This window comes from Crotalus tigris, unplaced genomic scaffold, assembly GCF_016545835.1.
Source record: "Crotalus tigris isolate CLP2741 ecotype Arizona unplaced genomic scaffold, ASM1654583v1 scf7180000018700.580195, whole genome shotgun sequence".
Classification (NCBI taxonomy): domain Eukaryota; kingdom Metazoa; phylum Chordata; class Lepidosauria; order Squamata; family Viperidae; genus Crotalus; species Crotalus tigris.
The window spans coordinates 189,007-213,867 of NW_024097154.1; the positions used below are offsets into that span (position 1 = coordinate 189,007).

The 24,861-nt window shown below is 35.5% G+C and overlaps 1 protein-coding gene across 1 annotated transcript in view; it reads right to left on the reverse strand.

Annotated features, from left to right (window-relative positions):
* ANGPT1 (angiopoietin 1) overlaps positions 1–24,861 on the reverse strand; it is a 129,429-nt gene that overhangs the window by 59,944 nt on the left and 44,624 nt on the right. Inside the window, exons 2-3 of the mRNA XM_039355615.1 lie at positions 7,399–7,554; positions 2,121–2,242 (exon numbers count right to left, since the gene is read on the reverse strand). Of these exons, the coding sequence (XP_039211549.1) occupies positions 2,121–2,242; positions 7,399–7,554 (278 nt within the window). The remainder of the gene's footprint in view (positions 1–2,120; positions 2,243–7,398; positions 7,555–24,861) is intronic.

Below are 24,861 nucleotides of genomic sequence, written 5' to 3' on the forward strand. Positions count from 1 at the left end.
AAAATGCTATTAATTTCCAACCATTCTAATAAAAAGGATACATAAAAAAATGATACACAGATAATGGAGAGGAAGGCAGTATACAGGGTTGAGTTGGTTGGATCTTGACCATGTTAGCTGAAGCTACTTAGACTTCTTTCCACTGGCTAAGAATTTTGAGATTCTAACAACATGCTCTACCGAGGAGAGACAAGTGCCCTACAACCATCTTAAGGTCAGATGACACAGCCAGTGACTGAGGATTGTGGGTGAGATAATCCAAAACAGCAGGAGGCTACTAGCTCACAAGTTAGCCCTGTCATTTTTCAGGAATGTATGGACACTATAATCATTGGTTGTTTATCTTAATAATTCATTACTATTCTCCAAAGACATGCCTTTCCTCCTTTCAATTATTAAAATGCATGAAACCACAAGCCCAGAAACAGAGAAGTTAGCTCCCTCTATCCATTTGTGCCTCAGGCTATTCAACAGCATTCCCAGTGGAATGAGGCAATTCACTTTTCAAGTTCAGATAAGTTTCAAAAGATCTTTATGATGTGGCACAGGGGCTTGCCAACTTCCTTTTACTGAAGGACAGAAAAAGGAAAAGGCCAAAACAATCTGAGGGAGATGGGGAAAACTTCTGAATTGTGACTTATGCCAACAACCAGCATACGGAAAGTGACAGGGGATGCATGCATGTAGGTCCTTTCCATCCCATCTCTCCATGAGGGAGGAAGAATTCAAATGAAAATATATATATTTAAAAGAAAGAACACTCAAAGTACACTTTGAGCTAGCAGAAACACAGACATATAAATAACAGACAGTATGCAAGCACTCACCTGAGTAGACCCCTACATACTGTATACACAAACTGTATCACAAATATAGAGATAAGTCATATGCCCACACCCTGAGCTTTCATATGCCCTTAGGGAGAAATTCTGCATGCACATACACATACACAAACACAGCATTTAATTATACAAAAGAAACTGTAGGTGTTTCCTATAGCCATTCCTGAATAAAGGACTGCAATGAATTTAAAATCATGATTTGTATGCTCTCCCTATCTTGCAAATAAAAAATAGAAACATATTTCTGTTGCAATCTCCATAGAATTATCAATTAAGTGGTTTCAACTTGCAGTTTACAAGGATGTATTTTTTCTAGGATATACAGTATATACATACATATGTACACACACACACACACACACACACACACACACACACATACACGTATATATTCCTACACAATCACCACCCAAATGCTTCACTTTTCAGAGGAACCTTATTCTGCTTTGGTATGGAAAATATTCCTTGGGGGTAAGCAACCCACCTCCACAAAGCAGTTGTGCATCTTCTTAGGTGAATAGTATCTACTTTAGGTGAGCAGGGCAAAATTTTGTGACTATGTTGCTCCCTCATTTAGAAATGGGGCACTTTGACCCTTTTTGGAGATGCTTCACACAAATCTTTATAGAAACAAAGTGCCTTTTTGAATATATATATGTATCCCTACCTCTTATTAAAGTAGAGTAATACAGTTTGGTGTGGATTACATCATTTTTCATGATAAATTTCATTCATTCATTCATTCTTCATTCATTCAGTTTGGAGGGTGATCACCTCCTTACTGATTCTGGACAGCCTACAGTTAAAAGAAAAAGTATATGTATATATAAAGAAGCAGTGCTGCCCAGAAGGTTAATTCAATATCACAAAAACCATAGGGACCCCAGCCTGAGAAAACAAGCAGGTTTTGAATAGGTTTCAGAATGTCATTCAGTGGAAGCAAAATGGTTTTCTGGGGACAGCTCCCAGATGCCAACTAACATAGACAAATGCTTCTCCAAATAAAGAAATTCCACAAAGAAAGAAATTTACAAGGTTATGGAAATGTTCTCTTGGTAGTTGACTTGGTGGTAGTCAAGAGTAGAATATGCCCTTGACAATACTTGTTCTGGATGAGATACCCCTGCAGATGCACAAACCACTGCGGAAATTTTTGGATTGATTTGTTAAGATATAAATAATGGAACCCTCTTGGAGAAAAATCAGCATTTTCTGGAAGCAAACATCTCACTTTGGAGATGGAAAACTATAAGTTTATACCATTCATTTTATCCTCACCTGTTTTTCTCATGGATTTTCAAGATTTCATGGGTCTGTTGGAGCAACTGTTTCTCCAGCTTGTAAGTAGATAAGGAATTTTCCAGCAGCTGGATTTCAAGCCGGGATGTTTGATTAAGAACCTGAAGAAGACAAACAACCAAAAAAACCTTGCAATAAATTGAGGCCACAAAATAAATAGTTGTTGGTACAAACATGAAATGTTAAAATGAAGATAGACACTGAAGATAGACACAGATCAAAAGCAATCTGATTCGTAACTATCATCTTGATCAATATATTCAATGCACCTTATATAGATACCTCATTGATATATCTTATTCAGTAACAGTAGCAAGTAGTACAGGATTTTTAGTGTTCATTTTCAAATTGAATTTTCAGATCTGGGGAACCTGCCAGGCTGAATTCAGTTTTTAAATCAAAGAAACCAGATTCCAAAAATTGCTCTATAAACACAATTTCTAATATATCATTATCCCATGGTATCCCTTTTTCTATATTTGGTTTTTATTTATTTATAGCATTTTCATCATCCTAGATAGTGTATATCTCCATAAGAGAAGTCTGCATTCCTCTCTATATTTCCTTAATGTCAACTGTTTCCATTCTCAATCTATACTGAACAAAATAATATTCCTAGATGCTAGAAACAAAAAGTAGTTAAATTGATACAATCAAAGACCATTTTTTCTACACACAACAAGAGAACAATGCAGAAGAAGTCAAATATCTGAGAATTTATGGAAGTATTTACGGATTCTCCTGTTTTTACTTCCATTCCACCACAGCTTTCCTTCTAAAAGTATGGTTTGCACAGGGAGGCAATTTTCATCAACTTTAAGTATTATTTAAGGAAGAGTTTTGTATTCAACAGCTCCTTTGATAAAATGGGTTTTATCACCTAAATAAGTAAGATTGTATAAATGATGGCTACTTGTCTGAAAATGGATAATGGTTACTTAATGCATGTGTTCTAGTAGTACGTAACATATCTATCCAACCTCCCATGAATGAAAGCAGTAGCAAAATAAGTCAATATTAACTTTTCTTAAGAAATGAAGGGTATACTATATAGTGATTGGAATTGTATGAACATATCCTGCACTTATTTCCTCATATTTAGCTTGTCCTAGCTCTTTCTATCCTGGACCTTATAATGTGGTAAGATATATTTGTCTTTGCTTGTAATGTAAATATCTTTATACGTAACCTGCAACTTTATCCAATTTGCACTGAAAACCTTTTAATACACGAATGAAGGCAAATATTAATGTCTCAGGATAATGTCGCACGATCTAATATGGGTCGGTCACTGGGACCAGAGGTTAGTCTTCTGAGCTTTTGTACTCATGCTGGAGCTCATCCTCAAGGAACTTCTCTTTACCAGAATGCTTTGGTCTATTCTAGTTGGTTGTGGCTTCTTATTGGTTGATTGGGGTGTTGATGGCTGGCTATTAGGTTGTTGGCTGTTGTTGATTATTGTTTCCTTGTGCTGCCAAGTACCTGATAAGCTGGTGATAAATCAGCATTACTGTTGACTAACAAGGGGTCCATTTCCAGGTTTCAATCATTTCCCTGGCTGTCTTTGTACCTGCTTGGCCAATAATCTTAGTAGCTGAGAAATTGAATGTATGTCCTTGTTCATTGCAATGTGAGGCTACCAATGAGTTCCAATCTCCTCGTCTGACCACTCATTTGTGTTCTTGCAATCTGATGGTTAGCTTCCCACATAGTCACAGGGACAATCCATGCAGAGTAAGTATCTCCCACCTCCAAGCAATCTTTGCAAAGCATGATTTGTCCCTCGGTTCTGGTGACTGACCCAGATTGGACCTTTTAATAGAGTTCACTCTCAGACCTTGTCACACAACACTAAAACATTGAGATGAAAAGTTGGAGCACTAGTATGATTTTTATCTCTTGCATAATTTAGTAATAATAATAGTAAAGTTGGAAGGGACCTTGGAGGTCATTAGTCCAAACCCAGTCCAGTCTCTTCTTAAAAACTTCCACTGTTGGAGCAATTACCGCTTCTGGAGGCAGGTTGTTCCACTGGTTAATTGTTCTAACTGTCAGGAAGTTTCTCCTTAGTTCTAGGCTGCTTCTCTCCTTGATTAGTTTCCATCCGTTGCTTCTTGTCCTGCCTTCAGGGGCTTTGGAAAATAGCTTGACTCCCTCTTCTTTGTGGCAGCCCCTGAGATATTGGAACACTGCTATCATGTCCCCCCTTGTCCTTCTCTTCATTAAACTAGACATACCAAATTCCAGCAGCCATTCCTTATATGCTTTAGCTTCCAGTCCCCTAATCATCTTTGTTGCTCTTCTCTGTACTTTTTCTAGAGTCTCAACATCTTTTTTACGTTGTGGTGACCAAAACTGGATGCAGTATTCCGAGTGTAGCCTTACCAAGGCATTGTAAAGTGGTATTAACACTTCACGTGATCTTGATTCTATTCCTCTGTTAATGCAGCCTAGCACTGTGTTGGCCTTTTTTGGCAGCTGCAGCACAGTGCTGGCTCATATTTAGGTGATTGTTCACTAAGACTCCGAGATCTCTCTCACAGTTACTACTATTGAGCAAGGTACCCCCTATACTATACCTGTGCATTTGGTTTTTCTTGCCTAAACGTAGAACCTTGTTTTTTTCACCATTGAATTTCATTTTGTTAGATAGTGCCCAGTGTTCAAGTCTGTCCAGATCCTTCTGTATCTTAAGCCTATCTTCTGGAGTGTTGGCTATTCCTGCCAACTTGGTGTTGTCTGCAAATTTGATGAGTTCCCCATCTATCCCCTCGTCAAATCATTGATGAAGATGTTGAAGAGCACTGGGCCCAGAACAGAGCCCTTGGGCACTAAACACTTCCCTCCATGTAGATGCGGTTCCATTGAGGACCACTTGCTGAGTACGGCCGGTCAGCCAGCTAAGGATCCATCTGGTGGTGATGCTGTTTACCCCACATTTTTCTATCTTGACCCCACATTTTTCTATCTTGCCCCATATTTTTCTATCTTGTGTCTTCATGTGTTACTTTAAAAAAACCTTAAAGAGAACAAAAGAGCCAAATATCTATGTTTTATGTCTTGAACATGTCCAATATTTTCTTCATATGGTGAGAAAGTGCCATAGAAAGCCATTAATCTAAAATCCTGCTTTCTCAATGAGTACTGGGACTGTTATTACAAAACAAAAACTAGCAACTATACCCTGGCAGTAATATAAGACATAGAATATAAGACATAGAATATAACAATGGTTGAGTTTTGTTATGCTTGATTCCTTTTAATACAGTGTAAATCTGTAATGTAGTCTCTATTCTTCATTATGATATAAATACAAAAATGCAACACTTTTTGTTCCAAATATTTCCTGCATTAATATCCCATTACCCATAAGCTAAGTCCACTTCATATGAAATTTTTTATTAGACTTTCTCTGGAAAACAAAAGAAGCTGAGAGCTTAAACAAGGCTTGTCATCACCATGTGTACACTATCTCTAGCTAGATTGAATTGTTGTGTTTTTTCCCCTTGGGTAACTGATCTTGGTTATTCCATATGTTAATATACATCAAAGTAATAATTATGGAAAGGATATTGCATATATAGTTCAAGTTTAAGAATGATTATGTGTGTGTGTTTGTGTGTCCATCTCATACACTCGGGTGGTAGGTGTAATTGCCCATGTAATGATCACAGATATGAATGTATTTGTTTAAAGCAGCCAGTCTAAAATAAAACAACTGTTAGATACCATGTGCTCAAATCTGTAACTAGAAAAGAATGGTAAGGAATTATGAATTGTGAACTGAAAGATAAAATCAAAGGACAAACAACAATGAAAGGATGTCCAATGAGTTTGGACCAATGGAATTTCAGAATTTGAAATGCTGATACTAAGGAATTATCTCTCTCTTCCCTTCTTACACTAGTCCTGTTTCTGATGAGTTCCTAGCACGTCCTTGAATTAACCATATGTTGTCTGCACTTCTTAGTCTTTTATGTAGCAGTGAGTCAATTACAGCCTGGAAAAGCAGCAAAATTGACCTATCTCCTTTGATATTACAATCAACTCTCATTTAGGTGATGAATAATGGCTATACTGGAATATAGGATTTAGATAACCTTCAATTAGGTAGCCTTCATATGTTTTATCCTAGGTATTCCTGGACACAGGATGACCACATCAATGTCTCTGGGCTGGTGCTACATCTTTGCTTCAGCTTTAAGTTCCTTCATTCTTTGTATTGTTATCACACTGCAGTAGCACAGAATTTGTAAAATGTAAAAAAAAAAACCTGCATCAAAATAATCTTAATCTTGAATTTATGACTTTATAAATATTTTTGCATATATGTGGGATGTTTCTAGTGCACATTTGTTTTATTAAGAAACCATAGCTGAAAGGCAATTTTGATGTTTGCAAATCAATGCTGGTTGATCAAGACTTTGGATATTGCTTTAGCAGGATCCAGAGAAAAGACTCTTCATTGTTAAAGCAGAATATCAAAAATTGTAGTAGTGCATCTATGAATACTGTATTTTTTTTGTGCCATTCTTTCTTTCCATCTGATTTATAAGTTCACTTCTCATGGCTCCTTATCTTAAAACCATAGTATGCCCTTTGAAAAAGATGATTCACTAGGAAGTGAGACATATTTCTTCCACCACCCACTTGCTCATTAGGTTTAGACATTTTCCTGTTAAGCAGAATTATGGACCAATTGAAAATAGACTGACCAAACCCACAGAACAATGCAAGAAAGCCACCCGTCCTTATCAGGAAGGATTCTAACATTTTTCTGTCAATGCTAGCTTTTCTAGCATATTAAAAATGGAAAGAATTTTGATCAGTTAGTTGATAATTTCAGTGAGAATAGCTTTTCAGTTGACTTCAAGCAAATACAGGCCAAGTATTGAACACCCTTCAATGTGTAAATATACCCATGGAATTAGCTGCAAGGATGACTTAGAAGTACTATAAAAATATAAAGTAAGGAGATCTACCCAGCTAGGATAAAGACTCAATATCTCATATAGACCTCATATGACAACCATTAGGATTTTATTTACTTTGACATTTCTACTGTTCAGTATGCATTCGAAAAGTTTTTGTTTTAATCAAAATTTGACTACTTCCTTATATAAGCTAATATATATAGCTCACAGTTAAACTGATCACCTTCTTGGCTACTTCAGTCCAAAAGGATTATTCGGGGAAAGGGAAAGGAAATTATGTTACCATAATCAATGTTCTGGTGAAGGTAATTGTGACTACTTACTTGTGTTTCAACATCTGTGAGTTTTCTTGTCTGTTCTGCTGTCTGGCTGAGAAGGCTAGTTCCTATTTCCAGCATGGTGGCTGTGTGATTTTGGACAGCATTCTGCTGCAGCTGGGCCATTTCTGACTTCATGTTTTCCACAATGTAGTTCTCAAGCTGCAGAACAAGAGAAAAACAAAGGCCATAGAAAATAATTTTGTTTAATTTTGTTTTGGTTCAAGTCATGATTCATTTAAACAATGTTTGCAGAGTAAACCACAATGTCTGGGTTCCCACAATATGTTAAACTCAATTAAATCAATTTATGGCTTAGTTCAATGTGTGATGGTTGTCATTTTATATTTTGGATTAAATAATACTTTTGTACATGTTTCAGTGTTACAGGTAGTCCTCATTTAAGGAATGCAGAAATTCTTGCAAAGCAACATAGTCGACTAAGCAAACCATGTGACTAAGAAAAAGAGAGATGCTGCAAAGATCAGCTGTTGCTCTTGTCCAAACATGTCAAATTTGCCATGTCACGTGATGTCGCGCAACATATCGGAACATTTGCCATTGTCGGCAATGGGGTGGGCATGGCTTCCGCATGATGTGGGCCAGCAGTTTGACACCCCTGCTCTTGTCTCATCCAAAGAAAGTGCTCTCATACAGTGCCTGAACCTGTTTGTTTTCCTTTTTTTGCCCCTTACAGGGAGGAGAGACTGCTTAAACAAGCCATCTCTTCCTCAACTGTCTTTTTCTGCAGCACAGCAGATCCCTAAAAATACTAATTGCAAGATAACAATCTATGACCCTACTTAGTTGATTAGAACCCTCTAGCCAGCTCACAAATGCTGCCTGAAACTGATCAGACTTTAATCAGTTTCACACTGAAGGCTTATGTTGTTGTAAATGATCCCATTGGTTGGAAAATGTACTTTTTACTGCCATTTATTATTGTCATATTTGCAAAGAGATTGTTATTCAACACAATTATTAAACCACACCTTTATATAGTTTGTTTTTTTTTTATTTGTTTGTTTTACTGTTTGTTTTCATGCTGTACACCACCCAGAGTCACATTATCACTGTTGGACAGCCTTATAAATCCAGATCATAAATATGTAAAAAATGCAAGATTATTTAGAACATATTTTCAAGAAACTATTATATTTTGCTCCAAGGAGTGCAGTGTGTATGGTTCTTCCCATGTTATCCTGTTTACAATCTCATGGATAGCCTAGGCATTAGCATGAGAGAAAGCCTTTGATTCAACTGATCCAAGGAGATATATTGCTTTGTAAAGTTTTAAACCTGATTTCCCACACATAGAAAAATTCAGAAGACAAAAGACAGTGGTTAAATAAAATGAAAACAACTAAATTTATTGTCTGTCAAGATTAATTAGGCCACATCTTTACTTGTATCCCATTAGTTATCTAACAAAATATCTAAGAACAGGGGATTGCACGGTGTGATCTCTGATCAATACCAGAATATAAAACATGCATAACAAACATTATAAACTATACACAAATTGCACTTGGGAAATCTCTTCAAGGATACAAATTTTCCAAATTGGATTATTTCACAATTGTTAAATGTGGAATTTTAGTACAAAAGAGTCTGGTCAGTGTGTAATATAGTCCTTTATACACATGTATGATTTTAGTATTCAGAAACAAAGTTTGATTTCTCTTGTAAAAACATCAGTTACTTAAATGCTAATCTTGTATCGTCTTGCAGAAAACCAATACAGATAGTCCTTGACTTACAACAGTTCATTTAGTGACCATTCAAAGTTACAGTGGCACTGAAAAAAGTAACTTATGATTACTTTTCACATTTAAGTCCATCATGGCATTCCCATGGTCACATGATTAAAATTCAGATGCTTGGCAACTGACTCATATTTATGATGCTTGCAGTGTTCCATATTTTCCAGACCCTATTATATTTTGCTTCAAGGAAGGTAATGTATATGGTTCTTCCCATGTTATCCTATTTACAATCCCATGAGATAGCCTAGGTCACCTTTTGCGACCTTCTGACTAGCAAAATCAATGGGGAAGAGGCCAGATTCATTTAAAAAAACAACTGCAGTGATTCATTTAACAACTGTGGCAAGAAAGGTTGTAAAATGGGGCAAAATTCACTTAACAAATGTCTCACTTAGCAACAGAAATGTTGGGCTCAGTTGTGGTTGTAAGTTGAGGACTACCTGTGATGTCTCATATTGTGAATAGGAAACACATGAAGTCTTATTTTCTTTTCTTTTGATTTCCTTGCTTTGCGTGGATCAAGCCAGAATTGTGCAAGTAGTGGTATGTTACCATGCCTTGGGGGAATCTAAGGGAACCAAGGATACCTTAAACGGCTCCATTGTAAATCATCTTTTAGTCTCCCTACATTGTTTGTAGATTTTAAATTGTTTAATATTATTTTCTCATTTTAATGTGGTTTTACATTTTTATAGACATATTATTTTTACTGATTGTTGCCCACCTCCCAGAGCTGCTTTTGTGAGATGAATGGCCATATAAATCAGAAAAAGAAAACCAAATGGAATACTGCATAAGGCCTTGGAGTAGCTCCTGGACTACCTTCAGGACTGTCTCTCCTCAATGCCGTCTACCCATCCTGTGAGAAGCAGCAAGAGAAGCATGCTCTGGTTTCCATCTGTAACAAAGTGGCATCTGACAGGGCTGAGGAAGCCATTTGGGTGTAAAGGTAAAGGCACCAGGCTAGAAACTAAGAAATTGTGAATTCTAGTCCTATGTTAGGTGATCTTGGGCCAATCACATCCCCTCAGCCCTAGAGAGGAGGCAATGGCAAACTATTTCTGAAATCTTGACAAGAAAATTGCAGAGAGTCATCCAAGCTTTGCCAGGAGTCAAAACTGACTCAAAGGCATGTTGGCATATGTGCACACACTCAAGTCAGATATCAATAGAAGATAATATTTGTAGCTCAGGTTGAACTGTGGGTTTCTTGGTCCTCCCTGAGCTTAGTAGTTTTCTTGCAGATGTTTCATAACCCAACTTGAGAAAATGCAAATAACTACTCTGCTACATAAAACAAAGCTATCCCCAACATTTGAGGGGCTGCCACAAGAAAGAGGGAGTCAAGCTATTCTCCAAAGCACATGAAGGCAGGGCAAGAAGCAACAGATGGAGACTAATCAAGGAGAGAAGCAACTTAGAACGAAGGAGAAATTTCCTGACAGTGAGAACAATTAATCAGTGCAACAGCTTGCCTCTAGAAGTTGTGGGTGTGAGGTTTTTGAGAAGAGATTGGACAGCCATTTGCCTGAAATGGTAAGCATCTCCTGCTTGAGCAGGGGGTTGAACTAGAAGACCTCCAAGGTTCCTTCCAACTCTATTATTCTGTTATTCTCATATACATGCAGACACATGCACAGACAAAAGCATAAAATGGCCTGAAGCTATGTAACTCTTCCCTACACAAGTGCTGCTGACTAGATGCCATGATCACTGGAGTATTTTTTTGTTGTGATAATATTTCTCTGGAATTGCTACTCATGGATGAAACTACACAGGATGTGATTCACTAGGAGTTGAAGCAATCAAATGTTTTAATCTCACTGGGGCTGAGAATAAATACCATATCAGCCTGGTATTTAAAATCTTTAGTATCAAATGTCACAATTTACAATGAAGCATGTACTATTTCAGCAAAATGAGAATACGATAAGAGCCGGATATGCCTTGATTTAGGAACTGCAAGAAAAAGCAGGAAAGCAGCATTAGATTTATACTGTACTAATGGTTCATATTATCTTTTATCTACCTACTTCTGAAGATACTAGAAATTACATACTTAGGAATTATTGATGTCAAAAAGATTTGTAGGTAATCAGATGGCTCATGTAGAAATTCACAAATCTTCAACAAAAGGGAATAGAGGTGTTGCTTTATGACAAATATGGTTTGGATATAAATGATGAAAAACTGATTTTCCAATTTATGAGAATATTAAAAGGAGAAAGTGGAAAAACTGAGATCTCACAAGCTTTGCAAAATGGGGTTGACCAATGACCAATGACCTAACAATCAAAAGTTAACAATCAAAAAGTTCCTTTGTACCACATGGCCCAAACATGTGGTTTACGTGGATAAGCAGAAATACACTAAATACATTAAAATTGTATTTTAGTATATGTTTGTCTGCTCAGATGCTTAATGCTATAGAAATTGTATTTGAATTCTTTGCATTTCTTTGTATTTCGTAAGTCTCTATATTGAGATTTCACGAGTTTACTCAAATGGTAAGATAAGTTAGGAAAGGTTCCTGAAATAAAATTTACATTTTTCCAAGCCATTTGTGGAATTTGCGGTACAGGATATACTGTATGTGAGAGTTGCCATTTCAAGAAATTGACATCCAATAGACCTAATCAATCATCAGCATTCATTTGCCAGAATGCTTTCATCTACCCTAATGGGAACTTAAAAATTCTTGCAAATACATAATTTTAAGTTTGGACAATATCAAATTTTATTTCCTTCTGAAAACAAAAATAAAACATGTTGATCCTATCAGCATCTGTAATGGTATGTGTAACAGTACATCATAAATAAATCCACCTTTAAAATAAGAGGTCTCCTGTAAATGGATCTCTTTGTAAATAACTAATGGCATGCTCAGAACAAGACAGACATTAAACAAATTGAAACATTTAAATCTTATTTTGTTAAGATTCACTGATAACTGAGGCTCATTCTTTTAGAACTGATTAAGGATGTGCTTGAGTGAAATAAAAATATTCTATGAATAATTTTAAAATACGGGGTGCATATTTTAGATTTCATTTCAAATATTCTATACCACTTTTATGGAAGTTGCCTAGCTGAAACATTTCTCACAATAACTAGCATCTAACAGGAGGAGGAGGAGGAGGAGGAGGAGGAGGAGGAGGAGGAGGAGGAAGGGAAGGAGAAGGAGAAGTTATTGTGAATTGTAGATTGCTTAGACCTATTTTTAAGCTAGGGATTTCAAATGGATGTGTTTGAATAGTAAGCTTGTCAATTTTGCAGGAAAAATCATTTAATACTGTTTCTTTCGTTAAGCAATTCACTGTGACCGAACTTTTGATATATTACTATTAACATTATAAAGTTAGGTACATGCTGGAAGTTTTTGCCCCTGTAGTAGAATTCAGTGACATCTACTCTTTCTAATCGTTCTTGACTTTCAATCCTGTGTTTTCCACAATGTGGTATTATTCAGCAGCCCTACAATAAAGCCCCAGCATTCTCAGAAATAAAACTGTCACATAATTCAATTATTATTTAATAAACATTCTAGGAGATTGCACATTAGGAGAAATTGACTAATGCTTTCAGTGTTTACTAAAAAAAAATTTATAGGAGCCACCCAAATACTCATGAATAAAAATGCAAACAGAAACATGAGACATGTGCATGTTGCTGGCTCTTGGCATATGACTATAAATAAATTAAGAGTTGTTCTCTCTCAGAATGATCAGTTTCCCTTTCATGGGGGGAAAAATTACATTCTCAAGGTAAGATGAGCTCTCAAAATAGCTTCATCATGCCTAGATGCAGGAAGAGGTGAGCTATTACAGGGGACAGCCCTAAAACCATACCACATTCATACTCAGGGTGGTGTGGCTAGGACTGAATCTCTGAGCCCAAATCCTGATTCCCACAGAATAAAGTTTGGTGGCTCAAGTGATCATCTGAAGAATGGCAACAACAAGCAAGTCTTATGTTTCTTCTCCATAAGCTACTTCTTTTCTTTGATTTTAAAAAGTGTTATTCCTTTTCCATTACAAAATGGAACTTATTTTCAAAGCATTAAGGTAGCTTGTATATCTGAAAATCTAGTGCTTTTAACTAAGTACCATAGAGTTGTCTGTCTGTCTGTCTGTCTGTCTGTCTGTCTGTCTGTCTGTCTGTCTGTCTATCTATCTATCTATCTATCTATCTATCTATCTATCTATCTATCTATCTATCTATCTATCTCCAATAGCATAGATCAAGACTGCTATGCCATAATATTGCCTTATGGTTTTCATATGACTGCCTATTTGCAAACAGAAATACATATGTCAATTTCATCATTCACTTTCACATAACATTGTAACATTTAACCTTATTGCTTCTACATGTATTGATTTGGAGAAAAGCAAAATGAAACCCAAATTTCTTGAAGAATCTGCCAAGATCCTGTCACTTTTTTAAAGTGGCCAGCAAAGCACAACTCTGAGAACCTCAGCTATACAATATAATTTACAAGTTCTGCATATTATAGTTACACCAAAGATCTAATGCCACCCAGTGAGTTTCATGACCAAATCTCTTTCTCATAGTCAAGTCCAAGAGTATATTCTCCCATATTAAATCCACTTGTATTTTTCAAAGGCTGAATCATTGGTTGAATCAATCTAATATACTTTTAAAAAATTGCATCCATCCAAAATGGATTATTTAACATTAGCATCAGATTTAAGCAGCAAAATTGCTTAGAGCTAGAGTCAACTGCACATGCTCTGTTTTTACCTCAGACATATTTTCAACAAATTTCTGAGAGCCTTTATTTGAATGTTCACATGTGTATATGGATCATACACACAAATAAACAGTTGGTGTTTATTTGAATATGCAAGCACTGAAATAAACACAGCTGGGTTGGACTATATGATTTCCAACCGAGATGTTTCTTATTCAAACAACTTGCCATCATTCAAGTGTGCTTGTGCTCAGTAAGATTCACCATAAGGCAATACTGCTTTTCTAGAAAATTACATTTGACCAATCAAGTAAAAAAAAGTGAGATTTGCCAGTGGAGATAAGCGCATTGATTCAACTGTTGAATTCTTGGAACCATGACAAGCTGAATATTTTTATTTTTGTTATTGCATTATAATTAACGAGTGTTTTATGCTGAGTTATGAAGATAGAACATTGCTTCTGTATTGGACAGTACAGTATCCGATACAGTATCTCTTCACATTTAAAGACAAGACGTTTCTTTTCCTTATTCTTTGTTGTTTCCTGGAGGAGAAAATGAAGATGAAATCGGCTTCCTTGCTTTACATTCATATCCAGGATGACAATCACAGCTCAAAGACGGGTGAATTAAACTACCTATGAGAAGCTTTGATTTGGTTGTGATGATTTAGGAGTGAACCAGTGAGTGAGTCACTTTGCTAAATCTCCTAGTCTCTCCAACAGGACTCCTTTTTAGCGGTGTAAATAGCACCATTTGGGGGGGGGGGAAGAAAAGTAAACAATTCTGCATGGAATTTAATTGAAAAGTGGGGAGTCGAATAGTATAAAGTACTGGACAGAAGACTCTACCAAAACTTTGAATAACTTGTAACTAAGTATAAGCAAATAACACCACATTCTTTCCCCAATTTGTTTGAATATGGTAAAGGAACAAAATACAGGAAAGTTTGTCAGCCTGGTTTTAATTTTAAATTTAAAAAATACAACATGATTAGTTGCATCTGCTGAGCTCTCTTGCAGTCCTGTATGCATTGTTGGATCGATTGTAATGGCACTGTGTTAAATAACAATAACTTATACAAGATACTCAATATTTGGATTGTTCTATGGCTTGTAACAGAGTAGGGCAGGGAGAGAGACCTAAACTGACTTTTTCTTCTTTTACCAAGGATGATTTCCTTGCTAGCCAAAGTAGGACCCCTCTTTATGCAACAACTGACAAGTTGAGAATATTTAGAATAACCCATTGAAATCAGTTAAAGTATTAGTCATGATCAACATACACACGTAGTCACTGCACCTTCCCTTTGGAATACCTTGTCTCTTGTTTTTATTGTGAAAGACATGTCAACTGGGCAGCTCTATACCATAACTGATCTAATGCAGAGGTGTCAAACTGGTGGCCCACGGGCCAGGTGCATTACACTCAGGCCATCCCAGCTCTGCAAAGGCAAAAAATGTCACAACATGTCACACTACATCACGTGACGCAATCGAGTTTGACATCCATGATCTAATGCATGATATGAAAAAAATAATAAAATAAAATATAAAATAAAATAAAATAGGTTTTAGGATAACAATAGGTCTACTCAAAGCATGACTAATTTTGGACCAACCACAGTTATTCTCTCTCCAGCAATGAAGAGGTGTGGTAGATAGGCAACTACTTCTGAAGCATCATCCTCTTTCTTCTCTTCCCCAATCCCTGTGTCACACTGCCCTTTGAGAAAATTCTAGAGGTTTATTTTTCTACTCCTTTTAAAATAATATTTATTGTTTTATTTTATTTATAATTGTTTCATTTGTAAGTCAGGTTGGGAGGACTACTATCTTGAAAGGTAGCTATTAGTCATTGTAATAAATAATAAAGACATAATAAATACTAGGTATGCTGAGTGGTTATTAATTTGAAATTTCTCCATTCCAATGTAACATTACTCAACATTTACTACTCAGCTACATCAGTCCAATGATAAATTATTACTAAGATATTTCAAGACCTTCAGAAAAGATTGGTGAGATATTGCATGCTATCAACGATTAAAATTTAGAGGATAACTATTTTAGACAATTCTAGAGTTAGATTTAGATGTTGACGTTCTCTTTGGTTAAGGTTTCTCTTAAATAATTTTGGACAGCCATAGTCAGTTGTGTCCTATAAAGATCAGGCATTTATGATCTTCAGTTTTTACAATATAAATGTATAGCCCAAGTGGTTTGGTGATGAATGTCCCATAGAGATGGTAATATTTACCTTAGTTTCTCCACCAATATATATATATATATATATTGGTACATTTTTTCTGGAAGGGCTTTATAATTTTAGAGGTAAAATGACCCGTACCACTCCAAAAATAAGCATGGCAGTAAAGAAATAATTGCAGTTTCCCACAGCACCATAAAAACAACAAAAGCTTAATGGAAACTGCAGTACTTTTTCTTCCCATTCTCATAACTCTGCATAGTGCCATTAATCTTTATAAGGATTCAGTCTCAATGTTGTTTTTAATGAAATATTTTGCATAACACTTCATACATAAACATTTCCAAGCATGTTACAAAAATGCTAAAAGCTTAATCTCCCTTTAGCCAGAATGAAAAGTCTGCTAAATAAGAAAAAATAATGAGACTGAAAACAGTCTTTTGTTTTTGATGTGAACAATAGTGTTTATTGAAGCATTTATTTAAAAAGGTTGATGTTGTACTATTACAAGTGCAACTAAAAGTTGCTTTAAAAATGTTTAGATGTAAGTCCAATTATACAGAACAACAAATTGGTTTGAATCATATAAACGGGTCTATTATATTGAAATTACATTTCGTGCATCATATTACTTTTACCCATTAAGGTAGTGTCATCAATACACTGCACATAATTGATGTTTCTCAATCCAATTTTAAAACCAATAATCTTCCATTCTAACTTCCCTTAATATGTATTCAGGAAATAAGTTGAATAGATAGGGAAGCATATACAGCCTTGTTTCAGTCCTTTGCCAACCTGGAGCCAGTCTGTTTTACCATGTTCTATTTGTAGTGTGATTTCCTGACTTGTATATAAGTATCACATAAGGACAATGAGATTTTCTGGGATTCCCAGTTTTTCCAAACACTTTCCAAACCTTGACATTATTCCCACAATCAATGAAGCATCAACTGACTTTTCTGTGGTATTCTTTGGCTTTCACAATTATACAAATTGCATCAGAAATAATGTTTCATGTTCCATGGGTTTTTTTCTTCTTCTAAAGCTGGCTTTACATCTCTTTTTCATGTAGGACTTTAATCTGCATTGGATATTTCTTGGATGCTATTTTTCTAACATGTGAAATTAAGTACATTTTCTAGTATGTGAAATTAAGGATAATAGTTTGCACACTCTCGGAATGTAGATTGACCTCTTCCAATCTATTTTCAGATGTAGCTTGGGTAGAACTTTTACTGATTCTTCTTCTTTTGCTTATCAGACTACAGTGGGTATTCCATGACTTTTGTAGCTTTTACAGATATTATCATACTGCTTCTTTTCTCTTCTAACAATTCTCTGAAAATCTTTGTTAAGTTCTTTCTGAAATTTTTTTGAAAAAACATGGCTGTGGCTTCTCTTATCTTCTTGGCAACTTCCACAGTTAGTTATGACCTACATTTTGGTTTCTTCTTTTCCTTCATCCTTGGCAGCCTCTTTTTCATATTCGTCCCTAACAACTTCTATACGTTCATTTCACAGTTCCTCTGATTCTCAGTCAATGAGGCTCAGAACTTCAAAGCAATTTCTGATGTTCTCCTTGAAATCATATTACAATCATACTGTTGTGATTGGTTGGCTTTCTTCTTCTTTTTTTTAATCTTGGAACTTGCATATGAATAGTTCATGATCTGTTCCACCATCAGCATGTCTTTGATGGTATAACTTTAACTAATAATAGAGTCTATTTTATTTCCATGTACTCTGTCTGGTGATGTCTGACAAAGAGGTGATGTTTTGTTTGTTTGAAAACTGTATTAGGTATGAAGAAATCACTGCAGTGGCAAAAATTAATATGTAAGTCTCCTGCTTCATTTCAGTTTCAGCCATACAATTCGATTATATTAATAAATAAACTTGGTAACATAGAACATAGAATAATAGAGTTGGAAGGGACCTTGGCGGGGTCTTCTAGTCCAAGCCCCTGCTAAGCAAGAGACCCTACACCATTTCAGATAAATGGTTGTCCAATCTCTTTTTGAAAGCTTCCAATGATGGAGCACCCACAACTTCTAGAGGCAAGCCATTCCATTGTTTTATTGCTGTCACCATTAGAAAATTTCTCCCTAATTCTAGGTTGCTTCTCCTCTTGATTAGTTTCCATCCATTGCTTCTTGTTTTCAGGTGCTTTGGAAAATAGTTTGACTCCCTTATCTTTGTAGGAGCCCCTCAAATATTGGAACACTGCAATCAAGTCTTCCCTAGTTCTACTTTTCATTAGACTAGACCAGGTGTGTCAAACTGCTAGCCAGTGGGCTGGATGCATTATAGCGAAACTGCACCTATCCCATTGCCGGCAATGGCAAAAAAGTTGCAATACGTCATGACACATCAAGTGACATTGCGAGTTTGACACCCCTGGACTAGACATACCCAATTCCTATAACTGTTCTTCATATGTTTTAAGCTCCAGTCTCTAATCATTCTTGTTACTCTTCTCTGCACTCTTTCCAGAGTCTCAGTATCTTTTTATATTGTGATGATAATAATATTCATTAATAATTAACAATATTAATAATATAAATAACAACATTAATAATTAATAATATTCATTAACCTCCCTGACACCATTTAGGTCTCATGTCATCAAGTTGAAATGAAGAAACCCAAAGATTTTTGCTGGAGTAACTTGGTTATTGAAGTAAACAAAAAATTACACCCATGGGTTCAGTTTTAAGACCCATCTGCATTAATTGTTGCTTGCTGCTATTTATGCTTAGTTCCTCCTCTAAGATATATAAATTATATTTATTCTTGGCTTTACTTTTTGAAACTTCCTGCAGTTCATTTCTATTTTACAATAAATCCAAGCTAGATGGTGAATAATAATAATCCTAATATTATTCTGCCAAATAAAAGCATTTGGTCAGAGGAGCATCACAAATACATTACTCTTCAGTTAGAAGTACAGAAAATGTCCAGTGCAGCAAGATAATGAGACTGTTGATTTGTTTCGGTTTTGGTTTCTTAAAAGGTAAACAATTTCATTCTGTGAAAAATCAGACAGTCAGAAATGATTCACTTCTTCAGGCTTTCTTTAAGAGCAACCAACACTACTAGTTTGCAGAAAACAAACATTAGACTGTTATAAGACACATGTATAATACGTTGTTTAAAATAATTCTGGCCCTGAAAAGATACATCAGCACCAGATTTTATAATATCTGTTTATGATTCAGTCCAATGATCAGCAACAGTGATGCTGTTTTATGGAAGCAATCCAGACATTGCTAGGCCATTTTCAAAAGGCAGTTTGAAAGCCTGTTGAATGCTGTCCCTTTCCCATCAAAGATCTAGTTCCAAGTTCAAGGTTGGGGTATATGCATATGACACAATAAGTGACATCGGGAATATGCTTCTACTCTTCAAGTTTTTCTTTAAAATCTTCCCAGTGAGAAGGAGTTGTTAAGGGCAGATTTAGGTTAGGACACATAAAGATTTATCTGCTGGAAAGCAACCGGTGACTCTGTATAAGGATCAAACAGGGAGATCGATAACAAACTGTTTCCTGCCCCTGAGGAGATGTCAATAATTCTTCATGTAGCCGACAGACATTTGACTCCTAACCAGATATTAGGCAATCCCTACCCTGCACAGCTTTGCATGCTATATCTGGAAGCAGGTTTTTATTTTTTTTATTGAAAACTTTCTGAGCATGCCTGAAAGTTTACAGCAAACATTCCTAGAATACTGTATTTCTTCTAAAGCCAACAACGTTTAGACTAAATACTAAATGTATGTTGGGAGTGGAGTGGAATTAAACCTTATTTCCTTTAGAAAAAAGAGCCATTTAATTAGATAAAAAAGTAAACTCTTTATATCTGAAACAAGCTAACTTCCTTGTGTGACTCTCCAGCTGAAAGAAACACATGTGAAGAGCTGCAAAAGGTTAGGATACATAAAATATTTCCATCACATCCTGAACTAGATATGATGGCAGAGACAGACAGAGAGTGGAAATATTTTATTAGTTGCACTGGATCACATTACTAAAATCCACGTATTACATTTATGAATACCCATGAAGATAAATGATCCCAGAACATTCTTTTTCATGTCATGCACTAGAAAACTGAAGACTGCAACCATTAGTAACTGAGTGTATTTCTACTTGTCCAGTGAAACTTTCTGTTGCTCTCCCCTTTTTCCTACAGATGCTATAAATGGCATCTAAATTTCCTGGCTTTTCAACTCCCTAATTATTCATTGTATTTTTATATCATCCGATGAAGCAGTTCTCAGTTCAGCAATATACTGTTAACCTATACAAATGATAAAATGAGAGAATGACCTGAAAAATGTTTCTCTGTTGGATCTACAAAAGAGGTTTGTCAAAACATTGAAGAATTCTGAACAATGGTTTAAAGTTGAAAAGAAGAGAAATCAAATCTTATGACAAGATTTGATTGAATTAAAGATTAAGGTTGTTAGAAAACAAGGAAGAAATATCAAGTTAGTTTATTTGATCAAGGTTAAAACGAAACTTTTTTGGGCAGTGCTCTGGCAACCCTTTATGTACTTTTTGCTGATATCAGAATTGAAAAATTGATGTTTTATAGATTTGCTTATAGATAAGGAATAGGATATGGGATGAAGAGATATCTGTAAACTTATAGGGAATGAAGAGTTATTTGTTTATAGTTGTGATAAAGATTGAAAGTCACTTCTTCATATATTTCTTTTCTTTAACTTCATTATATTATTTATTTATTTTTATTTTCTTTTTCTTTTTTTCTGCACTTTTTATTCTGTTTTTCCACTCTCTTCTCTTTTTCTAAATATAGGTTGTATTCATTTTTACTGTTGTAATTCTAAATAAAAATATACATTCTAAAAAAGTATATACTGTTAACCTACCACTAGGAAGCTACAATAGAACTTTTTGGTGTTCTTCAAAACATATGTTTGTAAAGATTTGGATTTGTCAGAGAGACACTCCAAAAATGGACAGAAAATTGTAATCATGACCTATAACACTTGTAGCAAGTTCAAGTTCCTGTCTGAAATATAACTGCAAGTTTGTAGAAGTGCTTCAAAAAGGATAAGAGCAGTAGATGAAGACTGATCAAATCAACATAGGAATAATTATACTAAAAGCTGGCAAAGGCTCCTGATTTTTGTAAGAAAAATAATTAATAAAGGGCTCAGTACAAGATGTTAGATGATATTATATTCTGTTTTACATCTTCCTATAATTCTACAGGCTCCTTGAGTTGCTATACTTCACTGAAAGCACACAGAAGTACACATATACAAACTATGGGAGACTTTATTTTTATGTCTTATATGGGACTGTAATTGAAGCATGGAAAACCAGGGATGTTGCAGACCCTTGGAGACATTATTATAAAACAAATATAATTCATACATACTTATTTCTCCCATTGTAGTGATGATTGTGCAAGAATCATCCACACTTGAAAATATTTCTGAAATTATCATCTTTGAAGAAATTTCATGAAATTAACTAGGAAATGGGAGGGGGGATATCAGCACAGCTCTGTAAGACTGATTCCTGATACATGTTGATTGTTGACTTGAATTGATTACTTCATTGATGTGGATAAATTTGACAGACCATTAAAAATACTCAAGTGGGCAATATGTACTACCTAATGCTAGTTCACCAGCAACATCAATAGAAGAAAGCTTTGCAGTCACCGCCTGGCAGCCTTTATCTCAGTGTTGTTCTTATTTAATTGAATAAAATACACATTTTTTCATATCAGCTCTGTACTGTATTTTGAGGGGATAGAAAAATCCATATGGTCCAAAAATAACATGAAAATCTTTAAAGTCATTCTTTAAGAGGATGATGAGTTTGATTTTCATTTTAATATGAGAAACAAATAAATAGTTAAATCAAAAAGTAAATTCATCTTCAACAAACATCAAATATGATTAAATTCAAGGATACCCTTGATTTACCAAATCCAGAGAATTTGGATGAGATTATTCTAGAACTGCAAGAAATACCACATATACAGTAATGTTTTTGGCTAGTTCCATTTGTAGTACTGAGTTTGGAGAAGAAATGGATGGAAAGAAAATATGTAGTGAATTATGGTCTTTCCAGCTTGGAAAATATTAATATGATTGGCATTTCTTATTGTTTCTTTTTTATTTAAAAACTCAGGCTAGCCATTATCATTCAACTCATTCTGTGACATGGGAAGAATAATATAAATAATGGCTAGAAGACTCCTTGGACTGTTTTCTTTAAGCCCGGCTTCATTAAACTGAAGATCTTTCCACCTACTGAGTGGTGCCCCCAAGATTTTCCAGCAAGTGAAGGGTCAGATGTCTAAATGGATGGACATCTTGCCTTATTTACTATCATTTCATATTAGAATCACAGGGTTGTAAAAGGTAACTTGGACCTTGGAGTCCATTACATTATTCAGAACAGGAATTATCATTGAAGCACTCATAACAGGTGATCTTTTTCAGTCTTGATTTGACCACATTCAGTGAAGAAGCATTGTCTGCTATTGGCCTTGTTGCCAAGTCAAGAATCATCTTGAACCAGAAACAAAAGGAAAAGCAGCAGGAATGCTAACAATCCTTACAGCTATTCTGTCTATTCTAGACAGAATAAACACCAACTTCTCTCCTTTCTTCTGGCTTCTGAAACAGAATGTCACTTGATAGTAATGTTTATTTGATGCAGACATGTCAAACTCGCAATGTCACATGACATTGCGCAATGTATTGGGACTGTTTTGCCATTGCTGGCAATGGGGTGAGCTTCTGCGTGACGTGTCTGGCCCACGGGCTGGCAGTTTGACACTCCTGATTTAATGTGTTTTGGGGGGGATGGCTCCTATTATGCAAGAGTTCATCTAATTTCTAGGCTGCAAATCACTAATGAAAAAGAGATGCTGAAGTATGAGTTTCCTAAAATAACTCTACAAGTAGTTCTCGGGTGTTCTTGCTTTGACACTCGACTTATGACTACAATTGAGCCCAAAATTTCTGTTATTAAGTGAGATATTTGTTAAGTGAGTTTTATCCTATTTTATGACCTTTCTTGCCACAGTTGTTAAGTGAATCCCTGCAACTGATAAGTTAATGACTCAGTTATTAAGTGAATCTGACTTTGCTTGTCAGAAGGTCACAAAAGGTGATCACATGACAACATGCCACAGCAACGGTCATAAATATGAATCAGTTGCCAAGAGTTTGAATTTTGATCCCATGTTCACGGGGATGCTGTCAAGGTTGCAACTGTGAAAAATGGTCATAAGTCACATTTTTCAATGCTGTTGTAACTTTGAATGGTCACTAAATGAACTGTAGTAAGTCAAGGATTACCTGTATTGTATTATTCAGTGATATTTTGCCATTGGGCACATTTGCATAAAATACACTTCCAGCAGCATTAGCAAGAAAGATGACTAGTGTTGATTCCTCAATTGAAGACAATGATCAGCAGAACGTTGTGTCTATAGTGTGATGCAACCACCATTAAGGACACCATTCTGGAGTAGAGGTAGCTCTATGAATTGAAGCAATGCTGCTTCACGCTGGCCTATAAGTAATATCTGGATGGGCTGATAAAAATAATTTGTATAGCAGACAACCTGAAATCCATTAGAAAAATATTCCACTGATTGTTTCAAAACCAGCAGCTTATATTTTCAAGGCTCAGCTTTCTAACAGAATGTGTTGAATAATGAGTATGGCCTCAGAGAGAAAGTTGTGTTTCACACAAAAGGCCGATAAATGCCTTTCCATCAGCATCCCTATTCTTTGTAAGAAATTCAATCCTAAAATTTCTTTTTAAACCCTTTCTTGACAAATGGAAAGACTCTTGGGATCTGTAAAACTTAATAGCTCCTTTCAACTTATAAATCCATTGACTGTTCTTCCCCATGAAAAGAACATTTAAATAGAATGTTAAAGTTACAGGATTATGATGCTTAGTTATCATTTGTATTGAAATATACAAATAAGATTTGGCAACATAGAGTAGATGGAACTTTTATTCATGGCATGTAGTATTTATTTATAAGGTATTTGCTATCTTGGAACTATAAAAATAAGTAAAAAAACTTATTGGATTGGAAACATCAGCTGTTGTAAAAGGCAACAAGTAAAACACAACACAAAAATATTTTATTGACAATGTATTAGGTTTTTAATTAGATTTTAATTGACAGTTAAATTAGCAAGAACTTCCTGACTATGAAGACCATTGAACAGCAGACTTTTAAGATGAGGACTTTCCTTGATTAAAGATTTTTAAATAGCCATTGGTTGTCCTTAGTAGAAGATATTGCAAACAATTGATTTCTTACATCACCTAAGGCTTGTTCTATATGATAGTGTATTTCTCAAATTCTATTTTAATATAACTATCATTACAAATCTGTTTTATTCTGCAGATAATATATTAGTATGTTTTCTAAGTCAGCGGCCCCCAACCTTTTGGGTGCCATGGATGGGTTCCATAGAAAGGGAGTTTTCCGTGGACTCAAGGGGGTGTGGTTTATGGCACTGCCTGCATCCCAAGCATGCGTGGATGGAGCTTCATTCATTTGTATGGCCCTGTTTCTGGTGTGTTGTGAACTGGTGCCTGTCAGCAATGCTGAGAACTAAATTAAAATTTAGCATTACATTTCCACCCTTTAAGCACTATTTTGACCATTTTGGTGAGAAATGACATAACAGCAGCATGCAGCTTTCATTGTCTAAAATCCCAGACCTTTGTACAGATGGAAGATGCATGTTCTATAT